The 19046-nt window shown below is 44.6% G+C and overlaps 2 protein-coding genes across 2 annotated transcripts; both read left to right on the top strand.

Moving 5' to 3' along the window:
• Positions 1–11564: 11564 nt before the first annotated feature.
• Positions 11565–12545, top strand: F5J12DRAFT_894927 (uncharacterized protein; the record flags this gene model as incomplete). Its single annotated transcript, XM_051747783.1, has 4 exons — positions 11565–11914; positions 11964–12079; positions 12135–12241; positions 12303–12545. The coding sequence occupies 4 exons, from the start codon at positions 11565–11567 to the stop codon at positions 12543–12545; spliced, it is 816 nt and encodes a 271-aa protein (XP_051597829.1).
• A 3378-nt stretch (positions 12546–15923) lies between these two features.
• On the top strand, positions 15924–18557 carry F5J12DRAFT_846426 (uncharacterized protein). Its single transcript, XM_051746349.1, has 9 exons — positions 15924–16420; positions 16515–16626; positions 16681–16947; positions 16990–17199; positions 17254–17383; positions 17437–17579; positions 17628–17861; positions 17937–18161; positions 18220–18557. Exons 1-8 carry the CDS (start codon positions 16413–16415, stop codon positions 18159–18161), a joined length of 1329 nt encoding a protein of 442 aa, XP_051597828.1. The 5' UTR covers positions 15924–16412; the 3' UTR covers positions 18220–18557.
• Positions 18558–19046: the final 489 nt, after the last annotated feature.

Raw genomic sequence — 19046 nt, 5'->3', positions numbered from 1 at the left:
TTGTGAGTTTGTGGGTGAACATTGAAGCTCCGACAGGAGACTTGAACTCCACATAAAAAGCCTGTGACCCAGAAAATGGATGTGTAGATAATGATATTAAAGCTCCGATTTAAAGTTAAAACTCCGCAGAAAAGCGTGCATGCTTATCAATAGAGAGATCTAGCATCAGTTCTTATCACCATCCTCCTCTATTTTGCCCTCCTCCAGCTGAGATGAATTTGGTGGGCCTGCAGCAGGATCAAAAAAATCTCCAGATGGTGAGTGGCTGGCTTGAGGTGTCACATCACCACCCTCTCAAGCACATCAGACCCTCAAGGGAGGGGAGGATAAGCATGTCATGTGGGGATGTTGTGAAGTAATGCAGGGAGTGGAGGTGAGGGAGACAGGGGAGAATTCTCATGAGCAGTGGGGGTCCAGCATGATCCAGCTCCATTATGACAGGACCAGTGCCTGAGTCTGTGGCACTGGTAACATGTGAAGGAGTAAAGGGGATGGCCTTCAGGGACATGCATGCATCCACTGAGATAGTAGTGGAATTGCCATTGCCCAGTGGGGATGGGGAGAAAGGGTTCACATGGGAGGGTGGCAGTGGTTTGGACAGTGTTAAAGTAGGCATTATTGCAACCTACCCAAGCGGTGTTGTGGAGAAGAGCCTTCCAATCACTTTGATGTTCATGGGTAGGCATAATGCCATTGAGGAACAATACAGTTTGTTTAAACAACAACTTGCCTTTGTTGAGCCTATCAACTGGAACCTCCAGCTCCTATGCTTTTTCTTCTTCTCTTGGCAGGTTGTCCCACATCATGGTGGTCCCTGGCTTCTTTACATGATTGCAGATCTTGAACAGGGGTGGAGCTGTGAAAGCCTGGGTCTGGTGAGCCATAAACAGGTTGCTGGTAGCCATAATGATGGCATCCTGGACCTCTCCATTGCTCTGACAAGAGGTTGATCAACCAGGGGTTGGCCTCCAGTCAGGGTCCAAACTCTAAGTTTATCAGTGATTGCCATGACTATGTCTGATGCTCAGTAGCCCAAAGACAACATCTGTATATAGTTGTCTTGTTCTGGTGACCCCCTGTCAAGCTTGTCCCCCTTGTTGAGTTTGTAAGCAGCCACACCAGGTCAAGGAAGTCACTTGCTGGGACTGGTAGTCCTTGTTCATGACCCCCTGTGCTGGTGATGGCAGAGAGCAGCTGATAGGCTGCATGATTGGTGGGGTTGAGCAGAGGGAAGGGGGAAGGGGTTCATTCTTGAGTGTGAGTACTGCTGTGAGTGGTTTCATCAGGGAGTGAGGGTGAGGTTGTTTGGTTATGGGTGTCATCTTTGGTCTGTCCTTTGTCCTTTCACAATCCTGAGGCATTACCATCCCTTCCCTGAGGGACCCTGCTGTGAGTCAAAGTGTGGTTCAGTGGTGTAAACCAGCCAAAACCAACACAAAAGACAATGAAAGTGAGTGGTGGTGTGCCTATGCAGTACCTAGATGGTGGAACATTTTATTTGGATGGGTTGTTGTGAGCTACAACACTCAAAGATGCATGCTGAGGGTTGGGGGTGCTTCTGATGAAGGGGGAACAGGAATGCAAAAGGAAGTGATAGGGTAGACTGCTGTCAGCCTACAGAAGGATGGATGATGACTCCAAGCTAATCTGAGCCCAGGAAGGGCTGGATGCAAAGATACTTGATGATAGATGTCAATAGGCAAAGTAGATGATAGCTAGACCCTTAATAAAGTCTCAACTATCAAAGCTGATGAATGAATTACTGAGGGACAATGAATTGCAAGCAAGAGGGACTCTCTGATGTCTTCCTTTTTTAGCTATCTAAGTACAGTGCTTTCTATACAGTACAGGGGCATTGCCTATGGGAAACAAGGTGTAAACACTTGGTAAGTGATTGGTAACTGATAAGTAAGCAATGTAAATGGTGTGTAATCAACTTAGAATGCATTTGTGAGCAATGGTAAGGATAAGTAAGCCAGAAAGTGAAGAATCAGTAAGCAGAGGCAAAAGATGGGTAAGTATTGGCAATGGGACAGTCAGAATTTCACAATATAAGTCAAGCAAGGTCAGAAACTGGTTAAGTGCACTAAGAATCACATTAGGGGGAGGCTGTGCATGTCACCTCTTGAAGGGATCACTTCTAGGCCAAGGTGGGATGACAGAGAGGCAGTGCTGATCTGATGCCAATATAGTACATCCAAAAGTGGACAGGGTGAATCAGGTGTCAGAAAGGGGTCAAGCTTTGGGGGTCTGTGGGGTGACAGGAGCATAGGGGATTGCAACTTTTCCCCCCAACTGTCCTCTCAATGAAGCAAATGAAGACTTCATGAATGAGACTCTGTTGGAAGAGAGGATGAAGGGGGAGCATCTTCTGCTGTATCTTGCAATAAGAAGGCAAGATGTGCATCATACTCATCATGGATGCAATCAGGCAGAGTGGAGGACAGTAGATTATACTGTAGCTGTCACAATTTTGGAAGAATGATGGACAAGATTGGTATGAAGATGTTGCAGGGAGCAGGGAGGAAGGATCTGTATGCTTCTTGGACCAGAGAGACTGAAACAACCACATAAGACCTTTATAACTGAGACCTGAGGCAACCAAAGAATGTGCTGTCCAAGCTGGATGGGCTGAGAGGGGGCAGACAGGGATGGGATGTACCAGGATGCTTCAGGATGGAAGCTAGTAGGAATGCCTGGTAGATATATGTAGCCATTGTCCCTAGCAAAGGGGACAAGTGAAATGACTGATGTGGAGGTGGCCATATCAGAAGAATTAGCAAAATGAGTGTTGGTTGGAGGGAGTGCTGCAGAAATGTGTGGAGTGTGCAGATCCTTCCCAATTTTGGAAGGTAGGATGTGTGGCTGAGCACTATAAGCAAGTGTGGGAATGGTGTTGGTATCTGCAGAAATGGTGGAGATACATTGAAAACCACAATGCTGTACACAGGTGCTTAGGTGCTGTTCACCCTCTGAAGTCAAAGTCAAAGTTTTTGACTTTGACTTTGGCAATGTAGTCACATGATGATTATATAAGACAACAACACAACTTGTAGTTTGATAGATAACATTGTGATAACAGATCAAACAACTCTGCTATGGATCTTGAAGCACAGCAGCTCCAGCACCATCATTGTCACCATCTTGCTGCACTTGTAGTAGCAGTGATGATCCAGGTGCTATGCCTCTATGACCTCCTTTTTCATTCTGACTCTGAACCAATCCCCTACCATACTTCAATCCTGACTGGTGAGGGGTGGATGCTAGAGCTCCTGAATGGTCATCCAGACAGGATACAGACTTGCCTTGGCATCAGCCATTGGGTTTTTGATCACCTGATGCAGGTGCTCACCTGTCATGGTTTTGTGCCTTCTTGCAATGGAATTTCTGTGGAGGAAAAACTTGGGATATTCCTCTACACCTGTGTTACTGGGTTGTCATCCTGGCATGTTGCTGAGAGGTTCCAACACTCACCAGGGACCATCACTAGGTAGGGAGTTCATTGGACTGTCTGATATTTTTCTCACAATTTTTTAGATATTTCAAAGCAATGTTGGCTTTCTTTTCTGGGGGACAATTCTATGCATCCCAAGTGCAATTCCCCACCAACAACACTCCCATATCAACTATGATTACTAGTAACCCACATTTCCAATTTTTCCAGGATTGTATTGGTGCAGTTGATGGCACTCATATTTGAGCATTCACTGCTGCTGAGGACCAGCCTTACATGAGGAACTGGAAGGGCTACCTATCTCAAAACTGTCTCTTCATCTGTGATTTTGACTTCTTCACATATGCCCTCACTGGCTTTGATGAGACAACTGCAGATGCAACCATGTGGCATGATGCACACAGGAATGACTTGCACATGCCACCTGGGAAGTACCTTCTTGCAGATGCCAGGTTTGGGACCTGTGATGCACCTCTGGTTCCCTATTGAGGTGTTTGTTACCATCTGAAAGAATGGTGCCAGGCTGGATTAAGGTAAGTTGCTATTCCATCCTGCTCAGTGTACCTGTAATGTCTATCTTATAGACCTCAAAACTGAGAGGAGTTATTCAACCTTTGCCATGCTGGACTTAGAAATGCCATTGAATGGATATTTGGTGATATAAAATGCAGGTGGAGGATTCTTCAAATTCCCCCTGAATATAGCATCCACACCCAAACTCAAGTACCTGCTGCTCTCTGTGCCCTCCACAATTTCATATGGCACTATGATCCAGAAGAGTTCTTTGACCCTGACCTTGCCATGGACATAGGAGAGGATGATGGTATTGGAAGCCTTGGTGATGGACCAGCAGATGCTGCAGAGAGGAGAAGGGCTGATAATAGGTGTGACAACATTGCAGAGGAGATGTGGATTGACTATCAGCACCAGCTTACAATTAGGGGCCTTCTCTGAGCCTGAACATTCAGATTTCATGGTGTACAAATATATGTTCTTACAATTGTTTCACACTCATGCAGAGAAATAACTTCCATTGTCAAAAGGGAGCTAGTCATAGTCATGTACATTTTATTATGTACATATTTGTATAAAGGGGGGGGAGTACATTTGTATATTGTAAAAAAAAAAGAAAACAAACACCTATCTCTGCCCATCCCAGTACTTCATCAGCCAACACTGCACCCAAATCTGCTTTGCCAGCTCCTGATGCTTGAGGAAAATATTCACTTCATCCAGGGTCATGCTGAGGAAGTAGTTGCTGATGTCAATCCAATTGTCTGTCAAGAGCTGTGGCATGTTGTTGATGTAGTCCATGGTAGCATCAATAAGGGGATTGGTCATGGGTGGTGGTGGTGGCAGGGGCAATGGGGCAGCAATCATGTGCATGAAGTTATCAAGCCTGGAGGTGATGGCAGCAATGAATGAATTGTGATCTTCTTCAGCACATGCTTTGGCCAGCAGGGGTCAAGAGTGCTTTGATCCACCTTCAGACATCACAATGGACTCAGCTTTCCTTTTTCCATGACTGATGCTGGTGATGGCTGATGACAACAATGACCCAGCTGATGCATGTGACAAAAAACTTGATGATGTGGAAGGGGGGTGAAGTTTGGATCCATGGACTGCATGTCCTTGTGATGGTGAGCATTGAGAGCATGCATCATGTTGAGGAGGGAGAGGGAGGGAGGGGGGGTAGGAATAGTCAAAGTGGTGGGGGGTGTGGTAGAGGTGGGAGTATCAAAGGCAATGGTCATGGTTGTAGAAGGCGCAGTAGTGGCATGTGGCCAGTAGATCAACCAACCTCAGCTGTGCAAGGGGAGAAGGAGCTCCATGCTCATGAAGTGGGGGAACCCAGAATTGCAAAATGGCTTCACATCTTTGTGCACCTGACTAGATGTTAGTGGATGATCTGACAAGAAAAAAACTACATCCAAAGATCAGCATTGTCCAACAAGATCATCACACCATGCTTGTCATCATAAGCAAAGCCAGAGGCCACCAATTTAAGATCAGTGACAGCATAGTAGAATTTTTTAAGCTGGATAATTATTAGCAAGGCAAAAAAAAAAGAATGATATGACAACTTACTGCCTTGAACTTCTGCTCACACAATTCAGCTGTCTTATTGCCATTATCTGGACCTGGTGGATAATTATGGGCCATGTGGGCTGCTGAAGCATTCCACATAGCCTTCTTAAAGTTCCCATTGCCAGCCTGTGAAAGATGAGAGGCCAAGAAATCCAGTAACATGCCTTCCTCCTCTGTTGTCCATACTGCAGCTTTCTTGTGAGTCCTGGGGGGAGGCAGGGGGTTCTGTGGGTCTAGAGGATTGGTTGTAAGGCCATGCAAGTGCAACAAGTGGGTAGACCCAAAATGTCCCAGCATCTAATGTGCCTGGTCTATGACCCATGCTATTATGTCATCATTCTTGCACTTTGTGTGTGAGAGGCATGACACCTCTCTGGTACAATTCTTCATGTATAATAGGCTGTCTTTCTCCTCAAACCGAGGATGATGTGATGGCTGTGCCTTTATCTTTGTGAGCATAGGCTCATTTTAATATCCTTTACAGACAGTGTCCAGAATATCTGACACATCTCTATATGTTATTGGTGAGGTTTGTGAGGCCTGGGCAAATTTGAGTATCACTGGATCATCCTCTGCACTGGCATGAGGGTGTTCCTCAATGTTCCTTTCTGCAGCCAAGGGCATCTCCTGAGCCTCCAGGATGTGGCTCTGCCATTTTTCATTTAGTTGGTTACTCTTACAAAGAGTTCCTCCCTGTCCTTCCGTCACTGACAGTCTCAGCTCTTGCCATCTGTCCTGAGGGAGGTCATCCCCCTCTGGGTCCAGGTGTGGGTCAGCATTCACCCACTTGACATTCTCATTGGAGGCATTGTCTCCTCCTTCCTCCTTGTAGTAATGGGATAGGCAATCTGCCTCTCAGTTCTCAGATACAATATTTGTGTCAAAGTGCAACATATAGTCTATCCACTGGACCTGTCAGCTTGACAGTTTTCATTTGGTTTTGAGGTATCCCAGAGCTTCATGGACTGTCACTATTGTGAACTTAAACCTGAGGAGTTTATCCTCCCATTTCAGTAGTGCTTTGATAATTGCTGGGGTTTCTTGCTCAAGGGTTCTGTAATTTTTTTGGACACTGCTCAAATTTTTTGACATGAAGCCTACTGGATGGCAGGTCTTCCACTCAGGCCCTTGTCCATACAGTGCACCCACTCCATAGAGTGAGGCATTGCAGATGAGTTCTATGGGCTCTTCTTTTTGCAGGTTGATTGGCCACAACACCAGGTACTTACATGCCAGATCTTTTATCATCTGGAAGCATTGGTCATGCATTTCCCTCCACAGCAATGGATGTCCATTCCTTTGTAGCCCAGTTGGTGGCATTGTGTACACTGAAATATCTGGCATAAATTGTGCCAGGTATTCTATGAGGCCAAAGAACTGTTGAACCTCATTGAATGACTTAGGCACTCTCCAGTTCCTAATTCAAGACATTTTGTTAATTCAATGGTAGGGGTTGTGTCAACATCATTACTCTGCTCCCTCTCTCTGTCTCTAACTTGGGGGCTTCAAAGTTGTTATTTTCCTGTCAATGAGGACAGGTATATGTGTAGCTACACAGGGAGTATGTAACTATGAACTAAGCAATGTCAAAAGTCAAAAGAGCAACAGGAAATGATGGAAATTAACTGAGATCAATGTAATGATGGCCATGAGGCCAGTATAGTGTCAGCAATCAAAAGAGCAACTGAAATAAAGAAAGTGCAAGGGAGCACAAGTGTTCCAAAGGGAAGCAAACAATAACACAGTAAGAGTGACAGAAATGCTGTCACACACAAAAGGTGTTTGGTGAGGTGGACATGGATACAGCTGATGAATGGTGATGAAGACCATAGCCCTCATGTGAAGAAGGATGGCCAGAAATGTCAGCAGTCATCCCTCACACAAGAATGAGTCATCAATGCCAAAGAAAAAGAAAGGAAGCAAGTTAGGCACCAGTAGAAATTCTTAAGTGCCCATGTACAGCATTCCAGTTTTCAACATATCTCTGCCATTTCTGCAGGTACCAAAACCATTCCCACACTTGCTTGTAGTGCTCATTCATGCAATCCTAACTTCCAAAATTGCAGAGGATCTGCATACTTCACATGTTTCTACAGCTCTCCCTCCAAAAGATGCTCATTTCACTAATTCCTCTGGTTTGGCCACTTCCACATCAATCATTTCACTTGTCCCCTTTGCTAGGGACCATGGCTATGTATATCTACCAGGAGTTCCTACCAGCTTCTGTCCTGAAGCATTCTGGTACATCCCATCCTCATCTGCCCCCTCTCAGCCCATCCAGCTTGGACAGCATGTTCTTTTTGTCAGTATGACCTCTATGAGGACATTCTTTGGTCACTTCAGGTCTGTCACTCACTTAGAAAGGTCTTATGTGGTCATTTCAGTCTCTCCAGTCCAAGAAGCATATGGATCCTTCCTCCCTGCTCCCTGCAATGTCTTCATTCCAGTCTTGTCCATCATTCTTCCAAAATTGTGACAGCTACAGCATAATCTACTGTTCTCCACTCTGCCTGATCACATCCATGACAAGTATGATGCACATCTTGCCTCCTTATTGCAAGATACAGCAGAAGATGCTCCCCCTTTGTCCTCTCTTCCAACAGAGCCTCATACATGAAGTTTTTGTTTGCTTCACTGAGAGGACAGTTAGGGGAGAAAGTTGCAATCCCCTATGCTCCTGTCATCCCACAGACCCCCAAAGCTTGACCCCTGTTGACATCTGATTCACCCTGTCCACTTTTGGATGTACTATATCAGCATCAGATCAGTGCTGCCTCTCTGTCATCCCACCTTGGCCTAGAAGAAATCTCTTTGAGATTTGACATGCACAGCCTCCCCCTAATGTGATTCCAGTGCACTTTCCCAGTTCCTGACACTACTTGACTCATACTTTGACATTCTGACTGTCTTTGACTCACCTATTGCCAATACTTACCAATCTATTGACCTTGCTTACTGATTCTTTGCTTTTTGGCTTACTTATCCTTACCAATGCTTACCAATGCTTTCTAAGATGATTATCCATTCCTTACATTCCTTACTCATCAGTTACCAATCACTTACCAAGTATTTGCACCTTGTTTTCCATAGGCAATGCCCCTGTACTGTATATAAATCACTGTACTTAGATAGCTGAATAAGGAGAAGACATCAGAGAGCCCCCCTTGCTCACATTTTTCATCATCACTCAGTAATTTGTTCATCAGCCTTGATAGTTGAGACTTTATTAAGGGTCTATCTATCATCTGCTTCACTCCAAGTCCTCCCTGAGCTCAGTGCAGCTTAGGACATCAAATTTAGTCATCCTCCATCCTTCTGTAGGCTGACAGCAGTCTACCCCCATTGCATCCTCTTGCATTCCTGCTCCTTCTTCATTGGGAGCGCCCCCAACCCTCAGCACTCATCTTTGAGTGTTACAGCTCACAAAAACCCACCCAAATCAAAGGTTCTATCATCTAGGTACCATGTAGGCACACCACTACTCACTTTTATTGTCATTCATGTTGGTTTTGGTTGGTTTCCACCACTGAACCACACTTTGACTCACAACACACTTACATAACCAATAGTGTAGGCCCAAAGAGCACAAGTGAGCAAGAACAGGAAACCTGAAACCTGACAGAAGCATCAGACTTTCATTGCAATGGCCAGGGAGTGTCTCCAGAGGTCATGCAATGGCAGGGGAAGTGACTCAAACAAAAAGGGTGGAGTTTTGGGTGACCTGGAGCACAGAGGGTGTCAAAGATGCTCAAGAGGGGTTGCATTTGCATCGCTTCTGTCAGAATGCCTGTAGAAGCTTAGTAGACCTCCTATTGATATGATACCAACACTCCTAGTGTAGGGAAATTGCTCTCCCCACATTGGACCTATATGGAGCTGTACATGAGTTCACATGTGACAAGTGTAGTCACTGTGTGGATCACATAGCCAAGGGGCTACTGAATGGTAATCTGTCTCTAGTCAGGGTTCTTACAAATAACAAGAATCATGCTTGATGGGAGTAGGAAAGGGGTAGAGAAGATGGAAGGTGTGCTTTGATGAAGACACCAAATCTTAGTGCCTGGTGCCCTAGGATGGCCCTTCACCTACTGGCATATCGCCTCCAGTGTATGGAAGGACATCGAAGGGACGCCCTTCAAGCAATATCAATAGCATGTAAAGACATTTGGCATGTGGCTCAACCCCAATTAACATTGGATGAACCCTTAGGGAATGCTATGATTGACCTGCAACTGCAGAGTGTCATGGCCCCTAATGTCCAAATATACCCAGCCACAGTGATAATTGAAGTGCCATGGGGAATGGTGTGGATAAATAGAGACAGGATGGTAGAGCACTTGGCACATGCACCCCAATCAGACCAACATAAATTGCAGCTCTCTCTCATATATTACTCACTCAATATAAGCTGATTACAGGGCTGCAGGGGAAGGATTTACACTCAAATTATGTAGTGCAGCAGCCTGTATATCTCAATCTTGATTGTGTATTTTGTACCAATTGTCTCGAGTTTGCCTTCCCCCACAGTAGGAAAAGGGCTTTGTTTGGTCAACTTTGCCCCCTTGCACAAGAGGTGTGAGTTTTACTGTCCACAATTGTGCATGTTTGGGTATTTTGTGGACTTGTAAAAATTTTCAAGGCTTAGCAGTTGTGCCCCACTACATAGAATCCTACCAAAGTACTACACTTTTGGTAGGGGCTTGATAGTCAACAAAGCAGACTCTACACTACACCTATTAGGCAGTTAACTACACAACACAATGCTACACTTTTGGTAGTCACTTGATAGTCAAAAAAAGAAGACACTACACTACACCTATTAGGCAGGTAACCACACAACACAATGCTACACTTTTGGTAGTCACTTGATAGTCAAAAAAGCAGACACTACACAACACAATGCTACACTTCTGGTAGTCACTTGATAGTCAAAAAAGCAGACATAATACTACACTTTTGTTGGTCAAGCAAAGATGAGATCCTTCATTACCAGCATTCTATAGTATGACAGCCTGTAGTTCAGAAAAGGCCAATTCACAATTTTTAGCGGAGTTTGAATTGCTCTGCAGGAGTTTGAAATCATTGCCATGATCTTGCACATCCTGGAACTTGGTATTGGACAACTGCAGGAAAAGTTGCACATCATTTTCATCATACATAAGCAGATGTTGTATATTACTTAGCAAAATTAGCAAAATACATGAAATACACAAAATAGTTGTTAACCATCAGTGATGCTTTGGGTTCTCCCTTAATTATATCACTAGCCCTGGGCCCTGTTGGCCCCAGGGTCCCCTACATGGTCATTCTGCTGGCATTTGTCAGTTGAGGAGTGTCACTCCTCAACTAACCAATGCCAGCTCAGCTTTCAAAGGAAGAGCTTCATCTCATTTGCTTTCACAATGCTTCAAACCATTCAGTTGTAGTCATAGCAATTTGATGGCAGACAGGAGTTATACAATTTGAACAAGGCAAGTCTATAGTATAGTCACATTTAAACATGCAATCCTCTCAAAACTTCATTGAACACTACATTCATAGACTTGTTTGTTTGGTGTCCTTGGCCATTGTGCAGCACCTTGATGTTCCTTGGATGGGTACATCTGGACAGAGCAACATATATTTGCCCATGAGAGAACACAGGTGTCCTGAGGTCAAGGCCCACATGTTGGACTGTCTGGCCTTGTGATTTGTTAATGGTCATTAGGGGAATTCACAGCACATTTTCATGCATCATTTTTGTGCTGTTTTAATTTTCATTTTGGACATGTCCACTTGAAAACAATGCAAAAATGGCACTTTGACATTTTCACAGATGCCAGTGCTGACTCAGCATGTCAGTCATCATTTCCCTGTCATACATGTTATACCACATACACATCATATCCTTTTAGTAGATTTCTTCCATATATATGCCCTGTAGTATTAAGCCAATGTTATCTCTGGTGACTCCACCCCCAGAAAAAAGAGCCAAAGAAGCCTGCTAGTCATGGCAGAACAGTAGCCCCAAGCACACCTCTTGATGGAGTTGAAGACAAGTCTGAAAAAGAGGACAGAGCAACTGGTGGGTGGAAAAAGTGTGGTATTCTTGTACCATAAGTCCATTCAGGTCCTGCTAGACAGGCTATTGATTGGTGGCAGATGGAAAAGGCAGCCTGAGCTCACAGATGAGCTGCTCACTCTTGTTGAGAGTAATATGAAGTGGATGGTGGCTTTTGGCTTTGACAGGTCATCTGCTAGCAGCAGGCTCACTATCATTGAGTGCTGTGGCCAGATTGCTTGGGCCCTGTTCATTACAGACAAACCTGGCGCACCATTTGGACCAGCAAATCTGAAGAAGCTGATGGAAGCTGTGAAAAATTGTATTTCAAGGTGAGTCATGTAACTTGGTTCATTTGATGATGTTCTGAGTGTTCATTAGCCTTTGCACAACCTACAATGACTACCACAAGCAGCTTGGTGAGACTGGGCATGGTCTTATTGTTTCAGACCACAAACATGAAATTACACCTGGGTCTGAGATCACAAATGTTTACAGTAAGTGTTGGTAGGTATCAACAGATGCATGAGCTTGCAGGCACTAGCCCTGTAGCTAGTTGTGTAGCCATATCCAACAGTACTTCATCTCTTGACCTCTCTGTTCTTGACAGACTTGAGAATGATGCTGATGTCTTTGACAAAGGTGGAGACATCACTGAGGTATTTTGTTACTATGTACATGTGTGATCCATAACTGATTTGATGTGATCAAATGTTCTAGAGTACTCCCCATGACTTGTCACCATTGAACAACTCCCATCTTGGGTCTCCTGGGTTTGATATTGAATGGCCACCTAGTGAGGGGGAGGTGACTGCCCCACTGTCCATTCCTGAGCCCAAGGCAAAGCTCACAGTGAAACACCCTGCATCACCCTGCACAGGCCACTCTTCAGTCAAGAGGAAAAAGACCTCACAGGAGCTTGCACATGAGATTGTGGAAGGTGAGGATGCAGCTCAACTGTAGATAAGCCTCAATAGTGCAAAGGAGAAGACTAGATGGGAGTGTATCAAGAGGGAGACTGCACGAGAGATGGCACTTGAGATTGAGCAGCTCTGTCTCAAGCATCAGCAAGAGGAGGGGGATTGTCAGCACACACATGAGCTCATGATGATGGACAGGCAGATTAGGCTTGAGGAACTCTGAGCTGGGTTGGGTTCTACTAGTATCCATGCTTCTGTTATTGATCCCCAACTTTCTAAATAGCTTCTTCATCACTGACTATACAAAAATTCACATAGGCTTTTATTTAATTCTTCCCTTTTAATTTTCCCCTCCAATAGTGCAATATCCCTTGACTCTTCATGTTCATCCTCCATTCTCCCTGCATTTTCTTCACTTTCACCATACCATTCAGCATACTGTTGGGCCTCCTTCTCCATAATTTGAATCCCATTACAATAGAATGAGTCAGTTGAAGTGTTAATGCCCATTTCATGCCCTGTTGCAAATGCATGCAGATGGATACAAGAGATGATCCTCATTGTTGATGTTGACTTGGAATCCATGAAGAGATGACCAGCAACCTTTAAGGAACCCAACACAATGCTCAGAATGGATATGTATCCTTGAGACATAATAGTTGTGAGTCTTGTTCTCAGGGATATCCTTTTCTGGCCTAGAAAAATAAGATGTGCCACAGTATTGCTCAATGCTGGCAGCTTACTTTTTGTAGGGTGCTTGGCACCAGGTATGCAGGGGATATGCAGAATCACCCCATGTGAATTCTCCATCATCCAATGAGATGTTGTGGTCCTTTGCAATGTGAGTATCAGAGAAAGCTGTTGCATCATGCTGACTACCTGGTAAGCCAACAGCATAGTCAATGATCTGAAGATCAGGGGTTGATACAATCTTGAAAATATTAAGAGAAGGAGTCAAGGATCAGTTGAAAAGATGACATACCTGAACATTGAGTGAGTAATTTGACTTCTGATCAAACCAAGTATTTCCATAAAAACCAGGTCAGGCATGCAAAGGCACCAAGGTCCCATCAACCATGCACCAACCATCCTGCCATGCAGGGCAGGAGTGCTCCTCCACCCAGGCCTTGGCTTTCTCCTTCATGTCATCATCAGGCCAGTGAAGTGCAGATCTCCAAAACCTTTCTGAACACACTGCTGTCATAACACAATTAGTCACCAGGCATACTGTACCATAACCAATGCCAGCCCTAAGGGCAACTTTCGTTCAAGATAATTAACATGTTCTATCTGCATCTATTCAAACCTTGAAAACTGCCAAAATGAAGACAAAATGGGGGATATCAAAGCAAACTGCCATTTTCAGCCTTACCCAGTCAACAAAAACAAAATGAAAACAGCATAAAAAATGATGCACAAAAATGTACTGTGAATTCCCCTATTGAATAGGCCATATGAACAGGGAATTGCAGGTGATGCAAGGGTATTGGGAAGTCATCTGAATTGGTATCCAAAGCCATGTGAGGAATCAACACCATGTCATTGTTGGCATCTCCATCCCTTTCCTGCAACACACAGCACTCCAATATATGATGGGTAGATCTGATCAAGTGCCATTACAATAAAGGCCATGGATAGGATCCAGATTGTGAAGAAGCATGAAGGGAGCACCCAGCTTCAACTCCAACTCATGAAGAGGGAACCCTGATGGACCTAGTGTGTTCAACACCTCCTTTGGAATGTAATCATACTGGTTGTCAGTAACAGGGTCTGCACTTTTGTACACAACCTTGTCCCCATGAACTTTACCCAGGATGGTGGAGTTGATCTCCCTGACTTCAGTGTTCCTGGAAGATAAAATGGTGTGGTCCAGGAAGTACTGATCCTGCAGAGGCCAATTGTGATGAGGGGCCAGCAAGTCTCCATACATGGCATTGATGAGGGAGTCCAAGTCACCACCACAGGACATGTGTTGTGGGAGTTCTATATCTCCATCTGTCACACATATGTGCAGCAGCTGCCCTTCCCATTGGTCACATTCAGGATCCCTTCCAAGTCACATATTTTGATGGAGGTGATGGATCTGAAGTCTGGACCAGAGGTAGGAATGACATAGAGCAGCACCCACTATCTGTTCTCTGGATCCATGATGGACAACAGGGAGGGTTTGTCTCAAGTCACCCCTGAAGAGAGTGGTGACACCTCCAAATGGTTGGTCCTGCAAGAGATTGTGAAGGGTATGATCCACACACTCCACCACATGCTGATGTTGAGTGGGGACCTTGTCCTAAATGATGAGTGAAGTCTGTTGGAACAGCTGATGGTTAAGATCATCCTTCTTGATGCTACAAGAGCTCCCCTCATGACAGGGAATAGGTATCTTGAAATGGGAGTGTGCAGTATGACCACCAGGGAGAAGGAGAGAGGCCAGGCCTGTGGATGCAACACAGAGGACAATCTTGTTTCCAGCACAAACAGAAGCAGCAATGAGCTTGGCAAGGTATGTCTTTCCACAACCTCCTCCACTGTGCACAAAGAATGAGGACCCAACTGGCTGTTCCATGGAAACCATGACTGGATCAGAGAGTGCCCTCTATTCTCCATTGAGGGTGGGAAGACCAGCCTCCACAAAGTGATAGAGATCTTGCAGGTCATATGCTCTCTGCTCAGCAATGAGGCAGTTCCCTTCATCAATCTGCCACTGCCTCTGTGGCCTGGGCATGGTGGGGAAGTTGTCAAGAGATCATCCATTCCTCCTGAGATCTTCTGTGATGAGATGAAGGCCATGATCAAACATTTGCTCTTTGGTGGGATTTTCAATGTGGAGATTTGGATGCTTGAAATCATTGCCACAATCTTGCACATCCCCAGAACATGGTATTGGACAACCATGGGAAAAGTTGCACTTGGTTTTTGGCATACAAAAGCAGAAGTGTTATATTACTTAGCAAAATTAGCAAAATACATGAAATACACAAAATAGTCAGCAACTATTGGCAAAGGTTTGGGTTCTCCCTTAAATATATGAATATAATATGAATATAATAATGAGGAATAATATGATGAATATGTTTAATCTCCAGGTCATGCGCTTTTGATGTGGAGTTCTAATCTCCAGTCAGAGCTTCAATGTTCACCCACAAATTCACAACTCAGCCACACTTGAGTTTGCTCATGCACTCTTTCCACATTTAACTTTGAGCCGCTCCATGTACTAAAGGTCCTCGCCCCCCACTACTGAACTTGTCCAAAGCTGTCACTGACCAGGCTCTGCACTCTTCTTGCTGAACAAATGCATATTTCTTTGGTTTAACTATGGAGGGAACAGTCATGCCACTGCTGACAAAGCCTGCCATGCCTGACACCCTAACTAGGCCAAAACAGACATCATTGGTGGGTTATTGCTTGGGAGACCTCACTCTCAGCAGGATGGCTGTCCTCAATGACCTAGGTGCAATCCCTCAAGTATCATTGGATTATTTCAAGTCTGCTGCCCTGCCACCCCTTCATGCAGAGATTGGCATTGCCGAAATCAAGACTTCACTGGAGGCCTCTCAGGTTTTGTCCTGAGACTCGGGGTGGACTGCGTTTAAGAAGGAGCCAAAGGTTTTGGATGTATCTGAGGAGCAGGTGTTTGGACCCCTTTCAGTGGTTTTTGAGGCAATCATCAGCAAGGCTGGCAGAGTTGTGCACACCTCAGCAAGGCTTGAGTTTGTATCATGACCTGCACATTCGCCACACTCTGATTGCTCCAATTCAACTTGCCTGGATGCATACTTGCTGCTAGTGGAGAAGAAGAGTGTTGGCGTGCAAGAGGCCAAGAAGAATGAAGCTGAAGGCTCTGATCACAATTCATGGGATGATATCGCCATTTTGTTTGAGTTCAAAAAGGGTGATGGGACTGCCGAGCATGAAGATGTGAGTGACAGCTATGCTTCTTTTCAAGCATCACTAATTTGGTACAATAGGATGACAAGAAGGTAATATGGAGTCTGCACCATATTATGCATAGCAACCCATGTCGCCATGTGACATTTGGTGTTACCATTGAGAACACACAAATGAGGTTTTGGTTCACTTGCTGGGCAGTCATGCTCATCAGCAAGTCATTCAGTTTCCTTACTGTTAGTGGTCACGTTGTCAACTCTATTGCTGTTCATGACTGACTCTCTCAACAGGAGCCAGAACACCTCATCCACTTCTTCTGTGCCCTTGCATTTGCAAAAGACCATGAGCTCAGATGGGATCCAACAATCTGGAGAGTGTGTGTCAAGGGTAAAACTCAATACATCATCACTGTGCATTCAGAAAATGGGGGAACCATCAAATACCCAACCATGAATGTCATTTCCAATTTTGGCACTGATGGTGTGATGGGTCATGGGACTTGGGTCTTCAAAGTCTATCCTATGCCTCAAGATGGAAAATTGGACAGGGAACCCATTGTACTAAAGGATTCTTGGAGAGAGTGTGACTGAGATCGTGAGGATAAAATCCTTCAAAAAATATTTGGTGACTTGTGGGAGCTGAAGGGCATCGAGGCAGAGAATGAGGCTAGAAAATATTTTCTCACTATTGTTGAAGCAGGAGATGTGATTGTGAATGGGATGGTCGATGGCACCACCAGCCTTCTACATGCATCTGATCTGCCAGCTGACTGTCCTTCATATGTGCTACCTGTTGATGGTAAATGGAAGGTGAAGCTGACCAGGTCCAGTGAAGGACTCCCACCAAGTTTTTCTTGTGTCTAGGGTGCCACCAATCATTCAAAAATCCATCACAGGATCCATTTTCATCTGGTGTTCCAGGAAGTTTGCATGCCTATATACAAACTTCAGTGCCTCAATACTGTGTTTCAGATGCTGCAAGATATTCATGAAGGTTTGCTAAGTTGTATGATGAGCTTTTGCTGGAGGCTCATATATAATTATCAGCTTTGGAAATTTTGCACAGCATAGATTGGGTGCACCATGATGTCAGCACCACAAACTCTTTACGTGTGGGTGAGGTGGGGAAGTTAGCTGACCTGGAGTATGTGAAGCATATGAACGACACAAGCAGACATGAGATCCACATGGTAAGTCAATATCTCATCCACCCATGCACTTTCAGAGACGTGTTAAAGGAAACTGTGAATTTCATGGCTTGTGAGGTTGAAGGTCAAACATACCTCTTTAAGCCACCTGGATTTTTTGACAAAGTCTACAGTCCCCCATTCAGGTTCAATCCCCTGCACAATATGGAGTCTTTGTGGTGGATTCAAACATGGATACTCTATTACCATGTTGGCCAACCACACAGCCAACAGTCATCAAAACAGGAGGATTACTCAAAGAACCTCTTTCCTGGACAGCTCAAAGTTCATTTCTATGAGTTTTCCAACAATCTGGACCTCTGCATCCTTCCACCCCATTTTAAGCCTGCAGGTTGACAGGTTGCAATGATGCATGGGAAGCTTAAGCTAGCTTACATTGAAAGTGAAAAGTGCTTGCCACAGGAGCCACCGGCCTATGTTGCTCCACTTGCAGGTCTCCACACCATTTTTAGAGAACACCTTGCAACTGCTGTTGAGGTCTCTAAAGATGTCATTCTTTTTATCCCAATGGATAAATGGCCAAATCCAGAAGACTCAACCCATGAAACTCAAGGCAAAAAATGACCCAAGGTTTGAACTTTTTCAGATCACCACTGACTGCTGACATCATGTTTCTTCCTAGGTGGACTGATCGAACATCATTCAAATGTCACAACTCTCCAGGCCCATGACACTACTTGAAATATCAATAAATGCTTACTGTACTATCTTGCATATGAATCCTGCTTTTCCCACCACTTTCCCTTGTTTAGTAGTCCCTTGCTTGTGCTTAAGGTTCCAACTCATTGAGTCATCAGAGAAAATGTACTGGTTGACACATCATGATGACCATTCTTAGTAACACCATAGCTGAAGCAAATCACAAGACCAGAAGCAGCAGTAGTGAAGGGTTTGCTAGAGACAATGGATAGACACAAGAGTATGTCATGGTTCGAGAGAAACTGGTAGATTGTAAAACAGAGAGCAGAAAGACTACCATTTATCAAGGTGTGGGGTGAGCTTCCAAATCCTCTACACACACAAGATTGGAAAACTGTGGTGACCAGATCCCCAAGATGCTGAACATGGGATACACCTTTGCTGGCTCATGTTCTCCTGTTATGATAAATCTTCCCCTAACCATTTTGCATAGTTTTATACAGGAGTGCACTTAGGCTAACCAGCAGTAACCAACTATGGAGAAAGAAGTGAGTAAGTGATGTTGCCACCAAAGAAGCTCACCAGTTGAAATCCTAAGCAAATCAAAACAGATGTCATTGGCAGATTACTGTTCAGGGGATCTTGCATTTGGTAGGACAGCTGTCCCTAGTGACCTAGGTGAAGACCTCAAAGTATCACTTGATTATTTCAGGTCTGCTGCACCACCACCCCTTCATGGGCAGGTTGACATTGCCAAAATCTAGATTTTGCTGGAGGGTGCTCACATTTTGTCCTGAGATTCAGGTGGAC

This window comes from Pisolithus orientalis (genome assembly GCF_024613125.1).
Source record: "Pisolithus orientalis strain OTSU chromosome Unknown F5J12scaffold_26, whole genome shotgun sequence".
NCBI lineage: Eukaryota > Fungi > Basidiomycota > Agaricomycetes > Boletales > Pisolithaceae > Pisolithus > Pisolithus orientalis.
Note: the sequence above shows the minus strand (reverse complement) of the source record. Positions and strands in the feature narration are given on the sequence as shown.